The following is a 25,929-nucleotide window of genomic DNA, read 5'->3' on the forward strand; positions in this document are numbered from 1 at the left end:
CACCACGAAACCTTAGAGTCCTTACAGTGAATAGTAAGATAACATTGGGGGCTAGAAGTGATGAGAAGGAAATTTGTTGGTATATTATTTTCTGAGCTCAGCCTTTTCGGTTTACAAGTATCCCTTCCCCGTTTCTCCTCTTTAATTATAGGGAGTTGTTTTACTAATATTGGCTTTTTATTGCAAGAAGAAAGCAAAATTAACCAGATGATCCTATTAGATGCATGTAGCAGTTAAAGTCAAAGCTAGAGCTTTAAGAAAGGACTCTTTTGTTTTTCAAAAAATTACTACTGAAGAATCATCATGAATTTTTAGGTATAACATAGTGACATGGTTATGTTAAAAAGAGTCCTCGTGATTTAGGGATGCCTGGCTGGCTTGGTCAGTAGAGCATGTGACTCCTCATCTCAGGGTTGTAAGATTAAGTCTCATGTTAGGTATAGAGATTACTTAAAAATTGAAATTAAAAAAAAAAAAAGCCTTTCTTATTGGGGTGCCTGTCTTGCTCAGTTAGTAGAGGATGCACCTCTTGGTCTCGGGGTTCTAAGTTTGAGCCCCATATGGGATGTAGAGAGTACTTAAAATATTAAAAAAAAAAACCAGTCCTTATGTTTCAAAGATGCTTTCTAAAGTGTTTATGGAAGAAATGCCATGTGTGTGGGTTTGCTTCATAATAACAGGGGAGGGTGAAGTGGGTGGAGTGCAGATGAAACAAGATTAGCTATGAGTTGAAATGTTTGAAACTGGGTGATGGGTACCTAGGAGTTCATTATAGTATTTGGTTTCTTTTTGCATGTATTTGAAATTTTCCATTTCAAATGGAAAGAAAAATTGTGGTAATTAACTGTATAATGCATATTCTGGAAAAGGATTAATATTCAGAATCTCTGAACTGTAGTATAAGTAAGGTAGTTAAGAATGTGGAGCCAGTGATACCTGAGTGACTCAGTTGGTTAAGTGTCTGCCTTCAGCTCAGGTCGTGATCCCAGGGTCCTGGGATCGAGTCCCGCATCAGGATCCTTGCTCAGTGGGGAGCCTGCTTCTCCCTCTTCCTGTCACTCCCCATGCTTGTGCTCTCTCTCTGACAAATAAATCAATAAATCTTTTTTTTTTTTTTTTTAAAGAGGGACATCTAGGTGGCTCAGTCAGTTGAGTGGCTGCCTTCGGCTCAGGTCATGATCCCAGGGTCCTGGGATTGAGCCCCGCATCGGACTCCCTGCTCAGTGGAGAGCCTGCTTTTCCCTCTCCCTCTGCCTGCTGCTCTGTCTACTTGTGCTATCTGTCTGTCAAATAAATAAATAAAATATTAATTAATTAATTAATTAATTAATTTAAAAAAAGAGAGAGAGACTGAGCGTGGAGCCAGATAGGCAGAGTTTGAATTCCTTCTCTACTATCTACCAGCAGTGTACCTTGGGGCAAGTTACTTCTCTGTGATATAATTTCCTCAATTGTAAATTGAGGATAAGAGTAGTATACACTTTGTAGAGTTGTGGGAATTTTAGAAGTTAGCACAATAAATGCTAGTATTATTTAGTATTAATATTTAAAGAATTCCTACCAAATAAGAAAAAGGTAAACACCCTTTTAGAAAAATAAGGGGGAAACCCAGGAATAAGCAATTCACAAAAAAGGAAGCCCAGATGCCTCATACACATGCCTTTCTTGCTAGTAGTCAATGATATAAATATCAAAACAAGTTAGCATTTTATAACCATCAGAAAATAAAAAGTCTGAAAATCCCAAGTGCAGATGTAGGTGTAGAGTGATGGAAGATCTCTTCACACCCTGTGTATGGAAGTGATATTTCAAGTAGAACTGGTATTCAGAGAGCTGTTTACCAAAAGTAGTAGAATTGAAGGATATCCATATTTTATGACCTAAGGTTTCCATTCTAATCATATTCCCTAGACAGCCCTCCAAGATTATGAATTTGAATACTGAAAGGAGCACCCCTTGACTGTTACCCAACTCAGATGTCGGTAATAAACACAGCTGCTTTTAGGGCCCTCTAACTAGCCAGGCATTTGTTATGAACAATGGCACCTCCCCTCACCTGCTCTTTGGATGGAAGTTTTCAGTCTGATGCTATCTGTGTCGTGGGATAAGGTCAGCTACAAACTTCAGGACATGAGAATCGAGTCTCTCTTTGCTCACTATATCTAGTCCCATTCCCTGAGACTTATACATAGACTTAACAAAGTTCAAACTCCGCATCCTAGCCTTCGAACTCTCAGTGATCTATCTAAACTTCTCTCCTGTGTTAACTTTCCCTTTGAACCTACCTATCCTAATGGGTCAACCCCTCAACCGTCTATTCCAGTTTCAACTTATTTCAACTTCCAGTCTTTGTTTGCATTCACTTTCTACCTAGAATTCTTTTCTTCTTTCTCTTTGTCTATTCTAGAACATCCTTCAAGGGTAAGTTTAAATCATACTTGTTAAAGTGTGATTTTTTTTTTTTTTTTTTTTTACCACTATAACTCTTACTAACTTTTCATCTGCTGAGATCCTCTACTAGGTATTACTAGTTACTCAGTTATGGTTGCTTCTTTGGGGCCTTCAGCATAACTCTTTCTTATGACCTACCACATATGGTACATGCAAGGTAAGATTTTTTTTTTTTCCCTCCAGAAACTAGCCTTCAGAAAAGAGGGGTTCTCTTTGTATTTGACTTTTTATAAAGTTTTTCTTGTTATTGGGCTCCCAGTGAAATTAGTCAGTTCATGAAAAAGGATGAATGGATTAGTGTCACGATCTGCTAGTTCAGCTGATGGCAACCCACATAACTGGTTAAACAAAAAGCCCAAGAAAGTTTTAGTTATATTATTTGTGAGAATATAAACATCCTAATTTGAAGCATTGAATGTATTGTGTATAAGTCTTAATCACATTAAAAATCTAAAAAAATCATTTACATCTCTTAAGAAACACACAGCAAGTGTTCACATTATGGGAACCATAAATAAATACCAATAGAATGAATGAATGGGGGAAAAAAGCCTAGCTCAATGTTATGCAACTGGATTCTAGTGGCGGGGGGGATAAAATTTCCAGTGACAACATGGATCCAGAAAAGTGCTATTGTGTCTTAATTAATTGTCTTTATTAAGAATCTTAATAAGAAGTAGAGATGATGTTTTCTAGAATATTCACTCAAAAAGCTTTACTTTTTTTTCAAAGTAGCTTTACTGATGAAAAAGGCATTGATGACAAAGATGCATGCAAAGAGTTTGAATAACGTGGTTTTATGAAATGTAAAAGTAGAAAATGCATTAATTCAAATTTTTTAAACAGTTGTTATTTAAATTCCAGTTAGTTATCATGCAATGTAATAATTAGTTTTGGGTGTGGTGATCGGAAGTCATTGGAAGTGATGACTTCTGTAGTGATGTTGACTTCTGTAGTCATGTTTACTTCCACAGTGATGTTGACTTCCATACAATGCCTGGTGCTCATCAAAGCAAGTGGCATTAATTCTAAACTAATGCATTAGATATACTGCTTAATTTATATATAAGTGTTTATCTATGTAAATACATTTCTAAAAGTTTATATATTCAAGAGGACCACAAAGCTTCCCTTTTCCATTCCTCTCTTCCATCCATCTGTTATCATTTGGAAAAATTGGGGAGGGCCTTATATTTGGGATAGTCTTATTTTAGCCAGATAAGGCAAAAATTACCTAGTTTTTTCAAGGCAAGCATTCTGTTTTTTTATTTCCCTCTTCACTTGGCTAACTTCTACTTATATCTTGAAACTGAGCATAAATGCCATCTCAACATAATTGTCATCTCACGTTGGCATTGCTAGTTTGGGTTACTTGTTTACCTCTGTCACAGCATTGGCCCCTCTGTGTGTCATATTGTTAAACTGCTTGGACTTGAGGCCTGAGGTTGTGCTTTTGTCTTGAGATACCAAGAACTTAAACACAGCTCCTAGAATATAGTGATTGTCAAGAAACAGCAGAATGAATAATTAGTGTTTGACTTTCTTTGTTTCTTTTTTTTTTTTTTAAGATTTTATTTTTAAGTAATCTCTACTGACAGTGTGGGGCTCGAACTTGCTCACAACCCTGAGATCAAGAGTTCCATGCTCTACCAACTGAGCCAGCCAGGTGCCCCAGTGTTTGACTTTTTTATCTTGAGTTACCAAGAACTTAACCACAGCTCCTAGAATAGAGTGGTTGTCAAAGAAATAACAGAATGACTAAATGGTGTTTGACTTTTTTTTGTTCTTCTCCATGGTGCCTGGAATGTTAAGCACAGACGAGATGTTGTTCAGTAAATACTTATTGAAGTATTAGGAACACATTAAATTTTTAGATACACTTCAGAGAAGGAATTAATCAAGACTTGGAAAGTGTGGTTTGAAAGAGAATTCAGGTAGACCTGCATAGTCTGTGGGATGGTGTTGAAGCTGTCCTCCTCTCCAGATGGCTTCTTTTTAAAAATCCAGATGAGATAGGACACCTGGATGGTGCGGTCAGTTGGGTTTGTGACTCTTGGTTTCATCTCAGGTCATGATCTCAGGGTTATGAAATTGAGCCCTGTGCTGGGCTCCACACTTGGTGCAGAGTCTGCTGAAGAATCTCTCTGCCCCTCTTCTTGCTTGCTCATGCTCGCTCACTCTTTCTCTCTAAAATAAATAAATAAATCTTTAAAATGAAATGAAATGAAAAGAAAAGGAAAGAAAAGAAAAGTAAATCCAGATGAGGGAGAAAGCTCCCTGACACGGAAGCTAGGTTTCTGCATTTGGGAGATTAAGGCCCAAGGACAGCACTATGCACATCACATGTGAGCGTTCCATGAAGAGGTGAACAAAAACCCAATTTAATTACTGAGATGGTTGTGATGATAATCCCATTTTTCTCATCCAGTTCACAGGCTAGGAAAGGCCCTAATCCAAACAGGGCATTTTTCCTTTCCCTGAGGGATCCAGCCATTTCCCTGTCTCATTATAGCTGTGTGGAAAATCTGAAGGAAAGCTGTTCATTGAACTATTTTCGGTGTGATATACAAGATAACTGTGATTGGCAGATAGGATACACCAGAGATTGACTATAGTTGTATTGGACATACAATGCCAGCTAATTAAGTGGAATTTTTTTTTAACAAAGAACCCAAATACTCAGATTTCCTCTTGTTTATTCGGATTCTATCCCTTTTCACTTCAGCATATCCTGTTCCTGACAGTGGTTTTGTCTTCATATGTGTGTGAGGCAGGTACCGTGGAAACAGTGAGATCTGTCAGTGGTGGGTGGTATCTAGCCACTGACATGAGCATCTTGAAGTGTTATTAAGAAGAACTGGAATAGAATTGGTCCTGGGGAGGGACTGGTTTTCACCCAGAGTTACAGGATGATGACTTGGATACTGTGGTCCATGGTTGGGCCCTCCGCTTTGCAACTCTGTACATTTTTTTTTCCCCAGCATACTTGGAGTTGACTAAATTTTAAGGGATTAACTCACAGTGGTCATACTTGCTAGAGATTAACTGATATAAATTAATTAATTTACATATGAGTTATAACCTCCAAGTGCTACAGTATTCGAACTGACCACTCAGTGCATTTTGTTGCTTTAGGAAATCTGTATCGTGAGCAAATACTAATCTGAAGATTGTCAGGTGAACATGGAGTCAAAGCAATGAGATAGCAATGGGTGGAAAGGATAGATTTATAGGGTGATCTTACTAACTGGCATCATCAAAGTTTGGCAGCCTGATTTCTCCTGTAGAAATGCACCTGTCAAGGGGACGAGAATCCTGGAATCTACTGGGTTATGCCACCATTTTGCCATCACAGTCTTGGAGGCAACACGTATTGATTCCCCTTTTCTAGACTATGCAGGCTACTCATACTCTTTTTTTTTTTTTTTTTTAAGATTATTTATTTATTTATTTATTTGACAGAGAGAGAGAGAGATCACAAAGCAGGCAGAGAGGCAGGCAGAGAGAGAGGAGGAAGCAGGCTCCCTGCTGAGCAGAGAGCCTGATGCGGGGCTCGATCCCAGGACCCTGAGATCATGACCCGAGCCAAAGGCAGCGGCTTAACCCACTGAGCCACCCAGGCGCCCCAGGCTACTCATACTCTTGTGTTCCTATAGTCTTTCTTCAGACACCTTAGTACTGTTTAGTAGTCTTCAGCTTTCTTGTGTACTTAGTGGAGTGTTAAAATTCCTGACCCTGTGTTTTTCTGAATTTAGAATACCTTCACCAGATACTTAGTCTTATCTGCTAGGAGTTGAGTTTGTAAATTCTATTCAGAGACTTGGAAGTGCCTTATTGTTGATTGGCCCTTGTACTGACCACCAGGGAGCTACTCCTTTCACAGTGCTACACCTGATGGAGATAGCTGAGAGACAGGTATTCTACTGACATGCCTGTGCCTTCCCTGCCCAAAACACCCAGCCCTAGAATTGTGCTGGGCATACAGTTTGGTTTTTTTTTAACATTTTATTTATTTATTTGATGGGGCAGAGGGGGAGCAGAAGCAGGTGGAACGGGAGAGGGAGAAGCAGGCTCCCTGCTGAACAGGTAGCCTGATGTAGGGCTTGATCCCAGGACCCTGGAATCATGACCTGAGCCGAAGGCAGACGCTTAACCAACTGAGCCATCCAGGCACCCCAGCATGCTGTTTTAGTATGACAGAAAGGAAATGCTCATTCCCTAGGCACATTACCTACATCACTTTATTTTCTCCTTATAATGACCCTACAAGAAAGTTATTATTCTGTTTTAAATATGGGGAAGAAGGGGTGCAAGAAGTGTAGATAATTTATTTGCCCGAGTGTACATTCCTCCTCTCAAATGCATGTCTCTCTGACTCAGTGGCTTATTCTTTTTCTTATTGATAAAGGTTATTTTGTAGCTTTCATTATAAGAGTAAAATACATTCATTTTTTAAAGTCTGAAGAAAAGAAAAGTAAAAAGAAACTTACTCATAGTCCCACTCCAGGAGAGACAACCATTGTTGATATTAGCTCAAACTTGTTTGGTTATACTACACGCTGTTTTGAATTTACTGACAAGTAAGTTTGCTGTCAAAAAAATAGTGCGTCTCAGGATTCTAGGTGGGTCTTACCCCAGAATATGTTTGTTTATTTTAGTTTTTTACATTTGCCTATTGTTTTCTTTTTAGACTAAGTGAGTATTAATTAAACATGTTAAGTATGCTGCAGTTGACCAGCACAGCACTAGGTAGTAGGTGATGCATGCAAGCTCTGTGGTCACTGAGTCTCAGAGTTGGAAGTTATTTCTTCCACAAAATCCCGACTTCTTGAACATGCCACTTTGACAAGCTTTCCCTTGTAGGGGCTGCTCTTGAATTTTAGATCATTCTGATTATTAAGATATGGGACTGGCTCCTCAGGAAACCTGTAGTCTTAAGGGAGATAAGATCAAATGTATGAAATAAAACCCAGTAATTGAAGATAACATTTAAAGTTATATAGAAGTAAGAATTAAAGGAAGACCATCTTCCATATGAGGAAGAGTGAATGGAACTCTGTTGCGCGTAGGCCTGTGTTTGGACTAGGTGATTTACTTATAATCTTGTTGGTTATTATAGCAATCCCGAGAAAAGGTAGTAGGTAGTATTCCCACTTTACAGATGTTATGACTGAGGCCCAGCTTACAGTTGGTGAAGTTGAGATTCAAACCCAGGTCTGTGTGGAACCAAAGGCATGCACTTCTCTCCCACATCGTCCTCTCTCTAAAGTATTTCCTGTGCTAGATTTGAGGGGTTTCATAAAATAACTGTTCATTTTCTTATAAAAATGCATATGACATAAAAAATTTGGAAAATAGAAATATCACCTCTAATGCTACCACTTAGAGATACCTGAGATGACTAGTTTGGTGTCTTTCTCTCCTATATTTTGCCTTATTTACTTTCATGTACACATATGCATTTATCACATACCTTGTGTATGCATATATATATCTGTACATATGACTGTATACTTAGGTATTCAATATATCTTTTACACAAAACCACTTTACTATATATTACTTTGTTTGTATTCTTTTTCTTTTCATAAAATTTGGTGATAATTTTCCAATGTCATTAAGACTGGTTAAAGCATACCGTTTTAAGTCCTAAAGAGAATTCTACCATATATATATATACCCTTGCTTTGTAATCAATCAATCCCTCATTAGAGTTGAAGCTCTGTAATTTTTGCTGTAATGTTTATCATATTTTGATAAGCATTCTTGGATAAACCTTTTTTGCGTGTATCTCTGATGGTTTCCTGTCAAGTCTATGTGCGTTTTAAGACTTGATTCAAAACTGACATCTGGAGGAGTTAGGTCACGTGCACTCTCAGCAGTGTGGTGTGTGAGAACCCATGTTAGGTATTCTCTCCAGTACTGATAGTATCATTAGAAAAGACTTACCCCGGTTGGTAGGTGAAAAATGACCTCTGTGGTTTTAATTTGCATTGCTTCGACTACGAAAGAGAATGAATCTATGTTGGAGTTGTTGTCTGAAGTTCTGCCCACCTTGGATCTCCTTCTTCTAAGAGCCATACGCATGAAGAAGAGAAGGCTAGAAGGCTTCATCGTATTTATACTGAAGTACTCTGTGTCCCATCTTTTGGCAGATCTCTGACATCTACATTAGTGGAGAGTCAGGGGACATGTCAGCCAAGGAGAAGCTGCTCTTGTGGACCCAGAAGGTGACAGCTGGTTACACAGGAATTAAATGTACCAATTTTTCCTCCTGCTGGAGTGATGGGAAGATGTTCAATGCACTTATTCACCGGTACAGGTAAATGCAATAGAATTCCCCTGTGCCTGGAGGAGCTGCCCATCTTTTTGTAATAAGTTATAAAGCTGCTTTTCCTCTCAACCAAAACTCAAGACTCTGGTTCGTTTTACTTATTTAAAAAAGGAATATGTGTTGAACTCCTGCTATTCTAGGCACCAGGTACAAATAACAGCAGCTCTTGCTTTCATGGAGCTTATTTGTTATTAGGTGACAAACACCTGGTGTTATATGATGGTAAGCACATGGACAGGCAGAGAGGGATGGGGTGTGTTGTTTCGGACAGGGTCGCTGGAGATGCCTCTCTGATGAGGGTGCTGGAGCAGAGCTGTAAAGGAGTGAGCCATGCAGGCCTTCCAGGGTCAGAGTGATGCACTGGGAGGAAGCAGCAAGTGCAGAGGACTTGAAGTGGGGGCTTGCTTACAGTGGATGAGGAACAACAGGTGGCTGGGGTGAGAGAAGTCAGGAAGAGAGGAATTTTGCTGACAAAAATCAAAATTACTGCATTCTTAGTGGTCAGAAACACATCCCAGTTTTTACTCTACTAGTTTATGATACCTTTCCCCTGAAATCCAGCCTACCTGCTGTGCGTTTTTAGAATGAGCGAGCGCTGGGCTCCTGGCATGTACTTGAAAATGTGATGAGCACCTTTCTAAACCTCTTGCTTTCTCTCTAATGCAATCAGCATATTCCAGCTCTGGGTACTTCTAAGAGGTTTACTTAGTGTGAACTCATATGTGGTGTGTAGATGGTGGCCTTTCATGTGCCTTGGTGAACTTTTACAGACCTGATCTGGTGGATATGGAGAGGGTACAAATCCAAAGTAACCGTGAGAACTTGGAGCAGGCTTTTGAAGTGGCAGAAAGACTTGGGGTTACCCGCTTGCTGGACGCCGAAGGTGAGACCTGGCCAGAGTTGAGTATGTTTGCCTTATATTAATTGTCCTCCTGGCAGTTGCATCAGTACTGACTGAGAAATTTCTTATCCTTTCTCTCTCAGACGTGGATGTGCCATCTCCAGATGAAAAGTCTGTGATCACTTACGTGTCTTCAATTTATGATGCCTTCCCTAAAGTCCCTGAGGGCGGAGAAGGGATCAGTGCTACGGTACGAGAACACTTTCCCAAAATACCTTCTGACTTCGATGTGTTTGGGTGGAATGTACTGATTAGACCTTATTTCTCTAGCACTCACTGTATGCATAGCATGTTTATACAGAGCAAAGTGAATCCACATCCTCTTCACACGTGGTCTTTGTCTTTGGTCTCTGGGAACGAATCCAGATGCTGCTAATTTTGTAGCATCCCACATAGACTGTTCTAGCGTCAGGAAATTGAATCCCCTCTTGAGAGCCCTTGAGGAGCTCTGAATCTGGGACTCAAAGCATTAGGCTGAGTAGCCTAATGGAGGCAGAGGAAGGGGATTTTATGTGGTTTGGGGTGGCCTAAGCTACTGTCTCCTGTGCTTGTTTTGTGTACTGCTAATCAGAAGGTGTGTGATATCTACCTTTTGGCAATAGGAAGTAGACTCCAGGTGGCAAGAATACCAAAGCCGAGTGGACTCCCTCATTCCCTGGATCAAACAGCATACCATACTGATGTCAGATAAATCTTTCCCCCAGAACCCTGTAGAACTAAAGGTAAAGTCATGGACTTAAGTTGTTTTTTATAAATTTATTCCTGGGATTAAGTCTCAGAGCATGTTGCTACTGGCTCCTGGGTGAGGTGGGATAAAAGGTGGGTCAGGTTGCTTATACCTGTCCATTCATTTACCAAAGGTTAATTTTGTAGGCACTTTATAACCAATATATACACTTCAAAGAAACAGAAATTCTGGCCAAGGAGAGAGAAAAAGGAAGAATTGAGGAGTTATATAAATTATTAGAGGTAAGGAAGCTTATCCTTTGAAGATTCTTGGGGTGTGTTGGTTTGCCCTATTGTTACTTCTTTGTTAGATGGCCTGCATCCTCTTCCCAACCTGCATTAATAGCAATGTTCTCAGGGTGACAAACAAGCCTCACTTTTAGGCCGGTCTTGAAAGTTTGTGGTAAATGGGCAGTATCAGCCATCTGTATTTCTTGAAGAGGCTTTTGAAAAATGGAACACATTTATTCAGAAATGCCACGTTTTGAGAATGAGTTTTCCGTTTTTCAGAAGGAAGCAAATTCTTTTGCTGAGATGGAAAGGAAAGAGACTTCCTTTCGCATTTTGATTCCTAGAGCATTTGAAACCATGGGTTAAGGCATTGGGTGTTTCCGGAAGGGGGGTTATTGAAAGGACAGGAGGATTTATGGAAAATGTAGAAGGAATGGAAAGATTTAAAACAGGCAGTAGTCCCTGTATTTTGGAGGTTGTTTCTCAGCTCTCACCTCAGGTTGAGAAACTGCTAAGTATTCCGCCGTTTCCTCTTATTGGGAGAAACAGTGGGCAGCAGGGTGGAGAAGCACGAGTAAGGTAGCAAGAATACATAAAACTGGGCCTGAGGGCATGGCTGTGTTTTTGGAATAAACTGTTGTCTCTGGGATTTTTTTAGGTGTGGATAGAATTTGGCCGAATTAAACTGCCTCAAGGTTATCACCCGAATGATGTGGAGGAAGAGTGGGGAAAGCTCATCATTGAGATGCTGGAGCGGGAGAAGTCACTTCGCCCAGCTGTGGAGAGGTGGGCCCAGGGTCTGAAGGCGACCTGATGTTACCTATCCACTTGGAGCCTGGCATGTGACTATGACTTTTATCTTATATAGGCTGGAATTGCTGCTACAGATTGCAAACAAAATCCAGAATGGTGCTTTGAACTGTGAAGAGAAGCTGACACTAGCTAAGAATACACTGCAGGCTGTGAGTGTGTGCTGTCTCTCTCCTCATGTCCCGTGTTCTCCCCTTCTCACCCTGTGCTCTGATGGTCCAGATTAACAACTGACAAGTCCAGCCGTGTCACTTCCTCACTCTGATGTGCAGTGACCCTTTGGCTCTCTCGGTCCGTGTGGCTGGGGGCACTGGTATTCTCCCATGCCTATTACTCCCTTTCTCTCTTAGGACGCTGCTCACCTGGAATCGGGACAGCCAGTACAGTGCGAGTCAGATGTCATCATGTACATTCAGGAATGTGAAGGTCTCATCAGGCAGCTGCAGGTGGACCTCCAGATCCTACGGGATGAGAATTACTACCAGCTAGAAGAGCTGGCTTTTAGGTGAGGAACATGAGACACAGAGGGCTTGCTTACTGCTAAGGGTCACAGATCAAGAGTCAGCCCCGGAATCTTGTATCTTGGGTCAGAGGTTAGTGGCTCAGTGGGGATACTATAGGTATTTGGGGCAGGAAAATTCTCATGGTGGAGGACAATTTCCCCTTACTGCAGGCCCTTTCCACTAAGTACCTATAGGATTCCCTCATCATTGTGGGATCTTCTAACACCCACACGTATTTCAGAGTGGCCTGCTGGGATACAGTACCACATTTAGGTTAGAACTGCTGGTGATCGAATGCATCATTTTGTAGAAAAGAAAACCAAGCCCCATAGAGAGGATAAGGATCATCTAAGTCACGTAGTTTGTACAGAGCCAAGACTAAGACTCATGTCTTTTGACCCGTAATCCATTGTTCATTCCGTTATACTATCAAAAGTTAAATAAGCAGATACTGGTTTGCCTCCTTCCAGTTAACACTGTAATTTGGCATTTGCCTCAACAGCTCTGAATGATGAAGATGTTAATATCACCTTGCATTCATATAACACTTCTTTTTCAAAACAATGTTCCTGATATGATCTCATCTTTATTTTTATCTCATCCTTGTCAAATGGATAAGGAATATTTTATCTTAAAAATTGCATTGCAGGGGCACCTGACTGGCTCGGTCAGTGGAGCATGTGACTCTGATCTCAGGGCTGTGAGTTCAAGCTGCACGTTGGGCTTCCTACTTAAAAAAAAAAAAAGTGAGTTACAGATTTAAGCCCCTTCCTGTTTTCTCTTCTTGCATTTCAGGGTTATGCGCCTGCAGGACGAGCTGGTCACCTTGCGTCTAGAGTGCACAAACTTGTATCGAAAGGGCCATTTCACGTCACTTGAATTGGCTCCCCCCTCTGCTTTAACCACTACTCATCTGAAAGCAGAGCCCTTGACTAAGGGAACCCATTCTTCCTCTACCTCCTGGTTCCGGAAGCCCATGACTCGGGCTGAACTTGTGTCTATCTCCTCCTCTGAGGATGAAGGCAATCTTCGATTTGTGTATGAACTACTGTCTTGGGTAGAAGAAATGCAGGTGGGTGTATGTTCCAAATGTTTATGCAGTACATTCAGGTTTACTGGATCCAGCAGCTTGTCTAAAGGGGTCAGGTTGCTCTATGCCCCTGGTGTAAACTCTCTTAATTATTAATGCTGCCGGGGACTCAAGCCCCTTTCTCAAATGTTAAGTGGGTGAGGTCAGCTCAAATCCTCAAAAATCCTATACCAAATAGCATAGGCTTTTCTGATTTGAAGTCCTTTGGGAGTCTGTTCCCTTCAGCTAACTGCTGAAAGTGGAGCTGATGGAAGAAACTGCACCCTACATATTCTCATTCACCTTTTTGGACCTTTCCTCATTGGCAGGGGAGCTGATTCTTCACTCTTTGTTGCTCGTGAGTTGAAGCCCATCTCGCTGTGTTTTGTAGTTCTTAGGGGCACTGTTCACATGCATTCTAGGATCGTGGTTCAAGTTTGATATTGTCCTTTTAATCCTTCTAATCCTTTTGTTTTCTTTATTTTTAAGATTTTATTTATTTATTTATTTATTTATTTATTTATTTATTTATTGGAAAGAGAGAGAGTGAGTGCACCAACAGGGGGAGGAAGAGGGAGAAGCAGACTTACCCTTGAGCAGGGAGCCCGACACCGGCTCAGTCCTAGGACCTCAGGTCATGACCTGAGTTGAAGGTAGACACTTAACTGACTGAGCCACCCATGCACCCCATCCTTTTGTTTTCTTTTAAATTCTTCCCATGGTGGTGGATTCCCCAGGTACCAATAAATAAAAACATCCAAAGACAAACTATTTGAAAATTACCTGCCATTGGTCAGTAGTTGATGCCATGAATGAAGTTTAACATTTTTAGCTGTTTCTTTCTTAAATCCATTCTGATTGTGAAATGAAGAGTGTCTATTAAGGAAAAGGCCTAAAGTTTATGAAGTTAATCTTCAGCCATGGAAACACCTTTCTGCTTAGTAAACTCAGGCATGTATCCTGTAATGCAGCGGCAGAAGGCTGCCCTTGTTGCAGTAGTTGGTGAGGTCTAGGCTCCAGCTCGTTGGGGGTAATGTTGGCAGGTAATTACATTACATTACAGGTAATGTTTTTCCTGTAAGAGACCATGATGGAGATGGCCTAGGTGTCCTCTTGCCCAGTCTTCCACCCTCAACCCCCTTGCCCAACATCAGTCCTGAAAATTTTCTGTTTGTCTATTTAGTCAATTATATACGTATTTTTTTTTCCTTTCCAGATGAAACTGGAGCGAGCAGAGTGGGGCAATGACCTGCCTAGTGTGGAGTTGCAGCTGGAAACACAGCAGCATATCCACACCAGTGTGGAAGAACTGGGCTCAAGTGTCAAAGAGGCCAGGTTGTATGAGGTGCGTGGCATTCAGAATGCATTATGGCAGGGTGCGGTGAGGCAGGGCGGGTAATGGAGTAGTGTGCACCGGACAGCTATTTCCGAGAAGGGGACTCTGGGGGCACCTGGGTGGCTCAGTCAGTTCAGCATCTGATTCTTGATCTCAGCTCAGGTCTTGATCTTGGGGTTGTGAATTCAAGTCCCATGTTGGGCTCCACGCTGGGCATAGAGCCTACTTTAAACAAAAACAAAAACAAAAACAAACTAGACATAGGATGAGGGAGCTCTGGAAAAGAATGGTAACCATGAGCAGCCGTTTACAACAAATTCCCTTTCTGCATGAAGTGTCTCTTCTGCCCTTTGAAATACCCTTAAGAGCAAGGTATTTTTATTAACCCTTTTTACTAAAAAGAATTGTGATACTGAAAGCTGAGGTCAAAATCAGTATGTAGTGAGTGCAGTTGCTAAACACAGGCCCTCTACTCCAAAACTTCATGCTCCTTCCACTTCACCTCCTGCCTGCAGGGAGATCTGGTATGGAGAAACTGTTCAATAAGTCTCTCCCTCCCTCATTCCGTTTTCCCTTTTGTAATTTCAGCTTTTCCCTTCAAAAAAGCAATTGAGTAGTTTGGGAATCATCAGGCGTAGGTTTTTCTAGAAACCTCCCAGAGTTGCTGGAAGCACGAGATCTGTCAGTTGTATTCACCCCCACTGGACTGTCCCTCACCCAGTGCTGCCCCAGGCTTTAAAACCTGACCCAGAGATTTGTTATCTCAGCTAACCAGTCCCTATCTGTGTGCCTACATAGTTGAAACCACACTGTACATATAGTTTACTTACTTTTTCTCTAACGTATCTTTATTTCATGCCTTTCTTGTCAGGGAAAAATGTCCCAAAATTTCCATACCAGTTATGTTGAAACTCTTGGAAAGTTGGAGACACAGTATTGTAAACTGAAGGTGAGTTTTGGCTCTTTTGTTCTTTTTATGGACAATCCACTTCTTTCCAAACAACTATCTTTGCCAGTTCAGAAAGTTATGGTTCAGCCCTGTTTTGGTTTTCTGTTTATTAGGTTATATCACTTACTTTGCAATTATTCATATGTATTATAACATTTTCTCAATTTTCTTAGTGGATCAGAAACCACTGCCCCAGAAAGTTTTAATTAAGTAAATCCTGTCCTAGTTTCCATGTTTCACCAAAGCAGTGACTTATGTGCTTTGAGACACCAAAACTAAAAGTTCAAGATGAGCAGGAAGGAGACTCCTCTTCAATCTCTTCTTCATTCTTGTCTTTTGAGATTGTCCAGAGTAGGATAGGCCTAGGATCATTCTTTATTCAGAGAGCCCCAGAAAAGCCTGGTGAATTCTAATTTCTTGCTGGGATTGACCAGGGCTCTGGGAGTCCTGTATCAAACTTGTACTAAATTTGAGTTCATGGAGAAGCACCCAGAGATGAAAAATCAAGGCTCAATTTATTTCCTGGATTATTCTTTGCTTTGATGTCACATGTGCTATCTTCTACAGAGGAAAGGCTGGCAATCTAACATTATAATCCTTGCTTTGTCTAGGAAACTTCTAGCTTCCGGATGAGGCACCTTCAGAGCCTGCATAAATTTGTCTCCAGAGCTACTGCTGAGTTGATCTGGTTGAATGAGAAGGAGGAGGAGGAGCTCGCTTATGATTGGAGTGACAACAATCCCAACATCTCAGCCAAGAGAAACTACTTCTCTGTGAGTCTAGCACAACAGACCTGTCATATTTATGTATTAGCAGAAGAAATCAGAGAGTCTGTTAAGAGCTTGGATTTCTGGATTTGCATTTCGTTAGGTAGAAATAAGGACTTCCCTGCTTAAATGCACCTATGCGTGTGAGAAGTGTACATGGAGAGAGGGGAATGTGAGCTCTAGAATGTATTTACCTTAGAATGCATTTAGAAAGGCAGCGTGTTGGGATGCCTGGGTGGCTGTCAGCTCAGTGCCTGCCTTTGGCTCAGGTCATGATCCTGGAGTCCCGGGATTGAGCCCCACATCAGGTTCCCTGTTCAGTTGGGTATCTGCTTCTCCCTTTCCTGCTGCCCCTCTCCCTGCTCCTTTTCTCTCTCTCTTTCTCTCTCTCTCTCACTCTCTGTCTCTCTCAAATAAATTAAAAAAAAAAAAAGAAAGAAAGAAATGCAATGTCTTGGACAAAGAGTATCAGTCTGAAAGTTGAGTCCTTTCAGAATAGCTTTGTGTTTAAGATGATAGGCTTTGGAGTGAAAGAGACCTGGGTTCAAATTCTTCTCCACTTACTGGCTCTGTGACCCTAAGCAAGTTATTTAATCTCTCTGGACTTCTATAAAATGGGACAATAGTACCACTTCAAAGGGTTGTGTAAAAGATTGACTAGCTACTATAGGCAAAGCACTTAGTAGAGGGCTTAGATATTGTTTAATTGAGGTATACTCTTGGCTTCTCACAAATTCTGAATTCTCTTAAGTTCATTTAATAATTTTTTCGTCAAAAATCTTCATCTGTAAAATGGAAAGGGAAATTCAGCATTGGGGAATGGTATAATACTTTTTACTCTTTTTCAGTGAATACAAGTAGGGTCATTTTTGTTAAGTGTATTTCCACATCTCAGAGGTTTTTAAGGATTTTGTAAACTCTATGCAAATGGGAAGCTTTTTTACTAACACTTAATTTAGATACTTTTAAATTCAATTAGAGTTTAAAAAATATAAATGTCTCCTGATTGGAGAATGGTATCTGATTCTTCTGTAGTAAAGGAGAAAGAATAGCTGCTATAATACAGAAAACAGTCTGTCTGAGAATGGAAATGAGGCTATGGTGAAGATAAAAAGAAAGTGCTTAGAAAGAAGGGACCAGATCTGACAGCAGGGATCCATACCTAGCTTCACAGAAGAGCTAGCATCTAAGTTGTGTCCTGTACTGTTAAAAGAATTTAAAGGCAGTGGAGGGCACTGCAGGCTAGTGGAATAGTCTGAGCAAAGCCTGCCAGTCAGTGTTTGGGATCTAAGGGTGTGTCAGGTACTATGTTAGGCCAGTGGGGACATGAATCAGACCCACCTGGCAAGTTATCTCCTTCCTCTGTGTCCAGTGCTCATCCTGTATTCCCCTGCTTCCTCAGGTCTGGCCCAGGTCCCATATCCTTTGTGAATCATTCTCCAGTAATCCTAACATTTTTGCTCTTCTCTGAAACCCTCTGGCATGTGCTGTTTATTCTTCTCATCTTGGCACTAACCCTGTGTTGAATGCTCCTTTAAAGTCGGGCAGGAGGGGTGCCTGGGTGGCTCAGTCATTAAGTGTCTGCCTTTGGCTCAGGTCATGATCTCAGGTCATGACTGAGCCCAGCGAGCCCTGCATCGGGCCCCCTGCTTGGTGGGAAGCCTGCTTCTCTCTCGCTCACTCCTGCCTGTGCTCCCTCTCTTGCTGTCTCTCTTTACCAAATAAATAAATTAACTTGGGGCACCTGGGTGGCTCAGTGGGTTAAGCCTCTGCCTTCTGCTCAGGTCATGATCTCAGGGTCCTGGGATCGAGCCCCGCATCAGGCCCTCTGCTTAGCGGGGAGCCTGCTTCCTCCCGACCCTCTGTGTACCTCTCTGCCTACTTGTCAAAGAAATAAACAAAATCTTAAAAATATATAAATAAATAAATAAACTCTATAAAGAAAGAAAGAAAGAAAGAAAGAAAGTTGGGCAGGGAATACAGCCTTTTCCTTATTCTCCTCCCCCTTTGATAGCACTTACTGCATGCAACTGAATTCAATTTTCAGGAATTGACAATGCAACTGGAGGAGAAACAGGATGTGTTTCGGTCTCTACAAGATACAGCAGAGTTGCTGTCACTTGAGAACCACCCAGCCAAGCAAACCGTGGAGGTATGTGACTTGAGAACGTGAAGGAGTCAAGTGCTCAGAACTTGTCATTAGAGAAGCATTCAAATCTGAGACTTTGTTCTGCTGCAGTCCCTTGGAGGAAGTGTCAGTGATCATTTGTCTTGGATCCTCTCTCTTGTCATCCCGGCCCCCAAAAGACTACAAATAAGGGGAGAATACGATGAGAAACTAGAAGAGCTAGAAAGGCCTATTGAGCCATATTTTTTCAGATAAGCATCCAGGAAGATCCTGTCTCTTGTTGGTATGGTGCCTTTGCCCAGAGAAGAGAGACAGTGGAGGACTGGGAGGGATTTATTTATATTCGGGTTTTGCTGATCATTTACAACTGACCCTTGAACAACATGGGTCTGAACTGTCTGGCTCCACTTATATGTGGATTTTTTTTTTTTTTAATAAATACCATATAGTACTGTAAATGTATTTTCTCTTCCTTATGATTTTTTAGTAACATTTTCTTTGCTGTAGCTTACTTTATTTCAAGTATATGGTATATATACAGTATGTGATACGTATAATGCACAAAGTACGTGTTCATTGACTATGTTATCAGTAAAGCTTCTGGTCAACAATAGGCTATTAGTAGTTACATTTCTGGGGAGACAACAGTCACGTGTGGATTTCCGACTGCTTGGAGGTTCGGCGCCTTCAGGCCCTCCATTGTTCAAGGTCCGCTGTAGTTGCAGTTGAGTGTGGGAGAGGCCTTTTCTGTGTAACCCTCGTTAGATGAAAGGCAAGCCTCTTTCTGATGGCGGGCGCTCAGCAGATGCCTGTCAGGTATCTCTGTGTATCTTCGGTTGGCCTGTCACTGGCAGAGCTGTGCTTGGAAGAGAGCACTGCATGCGGACGGTGTTAAGCCCCACCCTTTTGTGTGTGTGTTCGGTTCCTGCAGGCTTACAGTGCCGCCGCCCAGTCCCAGTTGCAGTGGATGAAGCAGCTGTGCTTGTGTGTCGAGCAGCATGTGAAAGAGAATACTGCTTACTTTCAGGTACGTGGGCTTTGTGTTTGTGTCTGTGTGCACATTATATGTCTGCATGTGCACACAAGACCACGCATGGAAGAGGTGGGGGGAAACACACACTTGCATCAGTTAACGGGTACTATGTAAACCTCCGCCCCAAAGCACAGCTGCTGAACAACAGTCCTTTAGCTAGCTCTTGGTTCTGTGGGTTGATAATTTAGGTTAGGTTCTGCTGAGTTGAGGAGAGATGATTTTTCTCATCTTGCCTAGCTTATAGATGGCTACGGGCGGCTGATAGGCAGGCGAGGTGCTGGTGGGCCCCAAATGGCATCACTTCCATGTCAGACAGTGGGTTGGAGTGGTGGGATACAAGTCTCTGGCATCTAATAGGCTCTCCTAGGCTTTTTTCATGGAGTAGCTATGTTCCACAAACAGCCAAAGAGAGCAAGCCCCAAGACACAAGCCCTTTCTTCTGCTGTCACATTTATTAATGTGTCATTGGGCAAAGCAAGTCACGTGCCTATATGCTAGCTTCAAGGGGAGAAGTAGACCCTCCCTCTTGATGGGAAAAGCTGTAAAATATCAGGACCATTTTTCTTTTTTCAGTCCGTCACAACTTCAAGAATATACTCCTTGTTTTCAGGGGAGGGTGGCAGGAGGAAATAAGCTGTTACCTCTCTTCGGATTTGCCCTAAATGAAATAATCTTCTTAATCATTTTATAACCTTATCAATGGATTGGAACATTTGATCGCTCATCCTCTAGGCTTTTCATGACGTCTACCTCACAGCCAAGTGTTGTCACCAGCAGTGTTTCTGAGGAGGGGAAGCCAACTGACTTTCCTGTAGGGTGCCATAGGCTTTGTGGTTGTCATCACTGATATTTCCCGGACGTAGCATTTCAAGCCCTCAGTTTCTCCTCCTGTGGACCTTGTGATGCAGCATCACTAATCCAGGAGTGTCATCAGATCCTGGCAGCTCTGCACCAATTTGCTCTTTCCCGGTTAACATGCTTGTGTTGTGATGAGTTGCACATGAGGTACCCCTCCTCTCGCCACAGTTCTTCAGTGATGCCCGGGACCTGGAGTCATTCTTGAGGAACCTCCAAGACTCCATCAAACGAAAATATTCCTGTGACCACAACACCAGCTTATCTCGCCTTGAGGACCTGCTCCAGGACTCCATGGTGGGTGTTGTATCAGCGGGATGATTACTTCTGAGAAACAGAGTAAACCATCCCAGCTGCTGCTGTTGGTATCCTTGAAAGCTCCAGGGCAGTGGGTTATTGCTATACTGTCTGGCTCATTTCAAATAGAGTTTAACCCCAATTTTGTTCTTTTTCTTTTTTTCCTTTTCTTTCTGTAAAAAGAAGTTGCTAATAAGATTCCTTTGGGTATGCTATTGAAGTAATGGCCTAGTCCTTGTGCTCAGCATACTTTCTTTACTTGTTCCTATTTTAATTCAGTAGTTGGGACCAAAGATGTGGTGTATAGCATGAAAAATAGAATTGAAGGGGATTAGGTGACACCAAATTGTTTTTTACTCTCTCATGCAAAGAGAATTCAAACCAATGAACTAGACCTAAGCCAAATTTTTCCTCTTTGGTAATTTTGTTTTGGTAAAATGAGATATTAGAATATTGATTTTAACTAAGGATAACATTAAAATCTTACTTAGATATAATGCAATATTTGTCCAGTTTATGTGGCAATAGTAACTTAAAAAAAATTTGTATCCAATATTTAATCCAACTCAATTTTATATTTATTTTCTCCAGTGAATTATTCTTTAAGGAATGCTGGTAATAAAATCAGAGCAGGACTGTTTACATGTATTGAATGTATATTATACTGAGTTGGCAAGACAAGGCTCCAGTTCATTCCAAATTAAGACAGAAGAGTATGTAATAGGGAAATTATTTTTTTCTATATGAGAAGCAGGGGACTCTCATTTCAGTAGGAAATTACAAGTAAGAGAACCAGAATAACCCAAAACCGTCTTTTTTTCATGAGTGAGACTTGGGTATTTGTGAACATTAGTTGATTATTTATTATTTTTACACTTTCAGGTATTATTAACCCATGAATGGGTTCACATTCGCTGTTTCACCTGGGCAAATAATCTGTTAATTTAATTAACTTGGAATTAAGGATAAAAGCCTGACGTTTTAGATATTGTCTCTAGAATGTCTCTCTTGAAGGTACTTCAGGTATGAAGGAGGAATATAATAATCCTTGGCTATTATCTCCTCCCTTCCACAGAGTACCTTCCTGTCTTAGGGTAACTCCTCTGCAATTGTTGTCATATCTTCTCTTCTCGAGGGTCGCTGCTCTGTTCCCTCCTCTCCAGGTCAGGGGCATCGGGTTGGCGGCGTCATCTGGGCATGAAGTCACCTGGGTCTGCTCCTCAGCTTTTCCTCAGCTTGTCCGTCAGGTTCGGGAGCATCTGTCATGGCTTCTGGTTCTTTTCAGAACTTTTACCACGCTGAGCACTTGGTCTCTGGAACTTGAGATGTTTGGCTGTGGGTTAGACAGAAATTGACATCTTTATTGCAAGGAAACGGAAATGGGTAGACCAGCTCTCAAGTATGGAACAGTGTGGCTGTCTCCCTGATATATTCCATTCCTCTTTCTTAACTAATAAGTTAAAGTTGTATTTCTTCCAATCATGCTCCCGGGGACAGGCACAGGTAGTTTATTTAAGCATTTCTTTTTCTTTACTTGCATATTCTTAATTCTTTAATGGCATTTCTTAACATTATTAACTCTTTACTCTCATCACATCTACTTCCATCCTAAGAAAGCCCTCTTCTAAGGACTTTTTATACCTCAAAATGGGCTTGACACATCCTGGTAATACATGAAAGTTATCTTTTATTCTCTAACACAATTGGTAGTAGATTACTACCAATTTTGTGGGCAAGAAGTTCATTAGTTTTTAAGATAATGGGGTTTGCAGAGACTTGAGAGCTTCAATTTTGCATGATACTTCTTTCAAACTAGTCAAATATACGTGACTGTGGCACAGCAAGACACTAAAAGGTAAATCCTAAATCATTTGTCATGATGTCTTCACCAACAGCATCGGTTTATAAATTGTTGGTGGAAGAGCTAAGATCTTTCTCTAGAAAGTTTGACTCAATTTAAGAGAGTGAAATATCAGTAGTAGAGCTTGGGAGGTATAATTATTTAAAAAATTTCTTAAAGAGCCCAATTCTGGCTTCTCCTAAGCAAAAGGCAAGAACTGGCTTCTACCAGTAAGAAAGTGATTATAATAATAATAATAGCAACGGCAACGTTGTTATTATTGTTCTTAAACTTCCATGCCTTCTGAACCTTGTTTGGGGAAATCCTGTGTTAGCTGTGTTTATCTGTATTTGGCAGCTGGCAGTTCTTTTTTGTTTTATGTTTTTATTATTTTTGCATGTGGCTTCATGATTCATTGAAAAGAGCACAGGGAGAAAGCTGAACAATTTGAGTACAAAAGCACTTGGTAGAAGACAGAAATATCCTCTCCTTGTTTTTTTATCTCTGTATTTCTAAGATGGCTCCACCACGGATCCCTACTTAACTGAGAAATGACATTCTCTGAGGGAGCGGAGCACTCAGTTTTCTTTGTTGACTCGGCACCCTGAGAGGCAACATTAATGTGTTTTTGTGTTTCTTCTCACTTTGTAGGATGAAAAGGAACAGCTTATACAGTCCAAGAGTTCTGTTGCCAGCCTCGTTGGGAGATCCAAAACCATTGTTCAGCTAAAGCCACGCAGTCCTGACCACGTGCTGAAGAGTACCATTTCTGTGAAGGCCATCTGTGACTACCGGCAGATAGAGGTGAGGCGAGGGAAGGGGTACCTCTGGCTACGGAGGGAAGGAAGGGAGAAGCAAAACCTTCGGTTAGGGTTATGATAGGGAAAGGTCCAGTGGTAGAGGTGTTTTGTTTTGTTTTGTTTAATTAGAACTTAAACATCCTTTTTTTTTTTTTTCCATATTTTATTTATTTATATGACACAGAGAGAGAGACAGCAAGAGAGGGAACACAAGCAGGGGGAGTGGGAGAGGGAGAAGCAGGCTTCCCACTGAACAGGGAGCCCGATGCGGGGCTCAACCCCAAGACACTGGGATCATGACCTGAGCTAAAGGCAGACACTTAACGACTGAGCCATCCTGGTGCCCCAGAACTTAAATATACTTTAAAAAAAAAAAAAAAAAAAAGGTGGAACTCTACAGGCTTGATCTACTCCCTACCTCAGAGATTGGCATCATCATCCCCCCCCACCCCCCATATCCTAAGTGGTGTCAGAAATGGTACTTCGTAGCACCTGAGCAATACCTTTGGCTTTTCCCCTCTTATCCCCTACAACTAGTAGGACTACCAAATCAATATCAACTTGTAAGTAAATATCTCTTAGATGTAGTTTTTTCTGTCCTTGCAGCTACTACCCTAAGTTAGACCATCAGTTTCTTTTGCTTGGATCATAGCATCGCCTCCCCAATTCAATGCGTTCTTTATCTTTACACTAGCACGATTTTAATTTTTATTTTTTTTAAGATTCACTCATTTATTTTATTTATTTATTTATTTATTTTTTAAAGATTTTATTTATTTATTTGACAGACAGAAATCACAAGTAGGCAGAGAGGCAGGCAGAGAAAGAGAGGTGGAAGCAGGCTCCCCGCCGAGCAGAGAGCCCGATGCGGGGCTCGATCCTAGGACCCTGGGATCATGACCTGAGCCGAAGGCAGAGACTTTAACCTACTGAGCCACCCAGGTGCCCCTCACTCATTTATTTTAGAGAAAGATAGAAAGCATGTGAGCAGGGTAGGGGCAGAAGGAGAGAGAGAGAATCCTCAAGCAGACTCCTTGCTGAGAACAGAGCCCAAAGCAGGGCTCAATCCCAAGACCCTAAGAGCATGACCTGAGCTAAAATCAAGAGTCAGCCACCCAGGTGCCCCCTGGCATGATCTTTAAAAAAAAAAAAAAAAGTCATTCCCCTTCTTACATTCTATAACAATTCCCGAATTCCATTTAGAAAGTTTAAATTCCTTAATGTGGCTTCAAGGTCCCAACTAATCTTTCTTTACCTCTCTAGGCAAGACTGGGTCATTGTCCCTTTCATGCATTCCCCTGGTAAATTGCATTTTTCACACAGTATTCTAATTCTATATCCAACCAGAATATGTGGAATATAGACCATGTCTCTCAGTTTACCATTCTATGTCCAGTGGCCCACCAAAATTCCAGGCACATATTAGGCTCAGTAAATATTTGTAATGCAAAAGAATGAACTTCTCTGGCACTTTTCTGTGTCTCAGTATTTCTCTCTATAGAATAGGGATGATCATGTTGGTTATTTATTTCCCAAGAGAAGGAATTGATGATTTCAGAATGCTTAAACCTTTTCGGGGATTTGAGTGGAATGACAAGAAGGGAGAAAGAGGAAATACCACAAAAGCAAGGTTGCAATTATTCATGTCCCTTTAACTTTTACCCTAATGATTGTAGATGCGGAGAGATAGCTCTTGGAGGTCTTAAGACAGTCTTCTTATAACATTCATATACTAAGTTACTGGACATGTAATAAACATTGAACAAACACTTGCTTCGTTGATGTATTTGATGTCACAACCTTTCCTATGTTACGTATTTATTAGGTTATCTTTTTGTCAAAATCAGGAAACCTCACTAATTGATGACAGATTTCAAAAATGATTTTTTTCTTAAGGAATTCATAGCCTTGGAGTCAAGTACCATATCATAATGGGTTGTTGGTTTATCTGTTAGCAATAACTTATGAGTTTATCTCCTCAGATCACCATCTGCAAGAATGATGAGTGCGTATTGGAAGATAATTCTCAGCGGACCAAGTGGAAAGTGATCAGCCCCACAGGGAATGAGGCAATGGTGCCATCGGTCTGTTTCCTCATCCCCTCACCCAATAAGGATGCCATTGAGATGGCCACCAGGTAACTGCTCAGTTGCCCATTGTAAATGCTGCTTGGCCTGAGTGAGCTAATGGAGGGATGAATCTGCATTTGTGATCTTAAACACAGCAGACAAGTTTTTAAGTTTCTTCTGGGAAAGGTCTCCTATTAGGATACCAGATCTTGCACTGGCAGCTACGTTGTAGCTTTTCAGTAAATGCTTATGTTCAATTGAGATACATTCAGTGATCATTCTTGAGTTAAATTCAGAAGACTGATTTTTGTATTGATAGTTAATTTTCTTCTCTTATTTTATTAATGACATACACATACATATTTTTAAAAGCTGAAGTATACCACGAAGCTAATGATAAAACCCACCTACCCCAGAGTTCTGTTTTCCCGAGTTTGTTATTTTTAACCATTGATTTTGGTATCACTGGAATTTTAGTGGGATTTTTGGAAAGGGAAAAGATAAACTAATGGGTTTAAGGTCTCTTATTTAAGTGAGGCCCTGGCTTCTAGTTTTCCATCCTATTCTTTATATCTCACGTTTCTTGATGTAAAGAAATTCAAGGTAATGTAGTGTGTGTTGAATATGTCTGTGTATTTGTGAGTTTGTGAGTCCAGAAGTTGAGATTGAATTAGGCATGGGATGCTTTAGAAAAAAATTTTCTCTGGTCCTTCATACTGTAGTTTTGGTTTTTTTTATTTTTAATATGCCAGATGACTTTTTAAGTTGCTCTTAATTTTCAAACACCTTAGCAGTTTTGTGAATATATAGACCATAGCAGTGTACTTTTT

The 25,929-nt window shown here is 41.0% G+C and overlaps 1 protein-coding gene across 28 annotated transcripts in view; it reads left to right on the top strand.

The window, feature by feature from the left end:
- MACF1 (microtubule actin crosslinking factor 1) overlaps positions 1–25,929 on the top strand; it is a 337,353-nt gene that overhangs the window by 163,014 nt on the left and 148,410 nt on the right. For all 28 annotated transcript variants that reach the window (XM_032877332.1, XM_032877340.1, XM_032877337.1 and 25 more), the window contains exons 6-22: positions 8,607–8,773; positions 9,556–9,668; positions 9,770–9,876; positions 10,289–10,408; positions 10,560–10,655; positions 11,302–11,429; positions 11,512–11,605; positions 11,804–11,958; positions 12,752–13,028; positions 14,242–14,370; positions 15,233–15,310; positions 15,922–16,083; positions 18,125–18,229; positions 19,137–19,232; positions 20,265–20,390; positions 22,882–23,034; positions 25,013–25,167. In XM_032877332.1, coding sequence (XP_032733223.1) covers positions 8,607–8,773; positions 9,556–9,668; positions 9,770–9,876; positions 10,289–10,408; positions 10,560–10,655; positions 11,302–11,429; positions 11,512–11,605; positions 11,804–11,958; positions 12,752–13,028; positions 14,242–14,370; positions 15,233–15,310; positions 15,922–16,083; positions 18,125–18,229; positions 19,137–19,232; positions 20,265–20,390; positions 22,882–23,034; positions 25,013–25,167 — 2,261 coding nt within the window. The remainder of the gene's footprint in view (positions 1–8,606; positions 8,774–9,555; positions 9,669–9,769; positions 9,877–10,288; positions 10,409–10,559; positions 10,656–11,301; positions 11,430–11,511; positions 11,606–11,803; positions 11,959–12,751; positions 13,029–14,241; positions 14,371–15,232; positions 15,311–15,921; positions 16,084–18,124; positions 18,230–19,136; positions 19,233–20,264; positions 20,391–22,881; positions 23,035–25,012; positions 25,168–25,929) is intronic.

This window comes from Lontra canadensis, unplaced genomic scaffold (genome assembly GCF_010015895.1).
Source record: "Lontra canadensis isolate GAN:19392208 unplaced genomic scaffold, GSC_riverotter_1.0 scaffold60, whole genome shotgun sequence".
NCBI lineage: Eukaryota > Metazoa > Chordata > Mammalia > Carnivora > Mustelidae > Lontra > Lontra canadensis.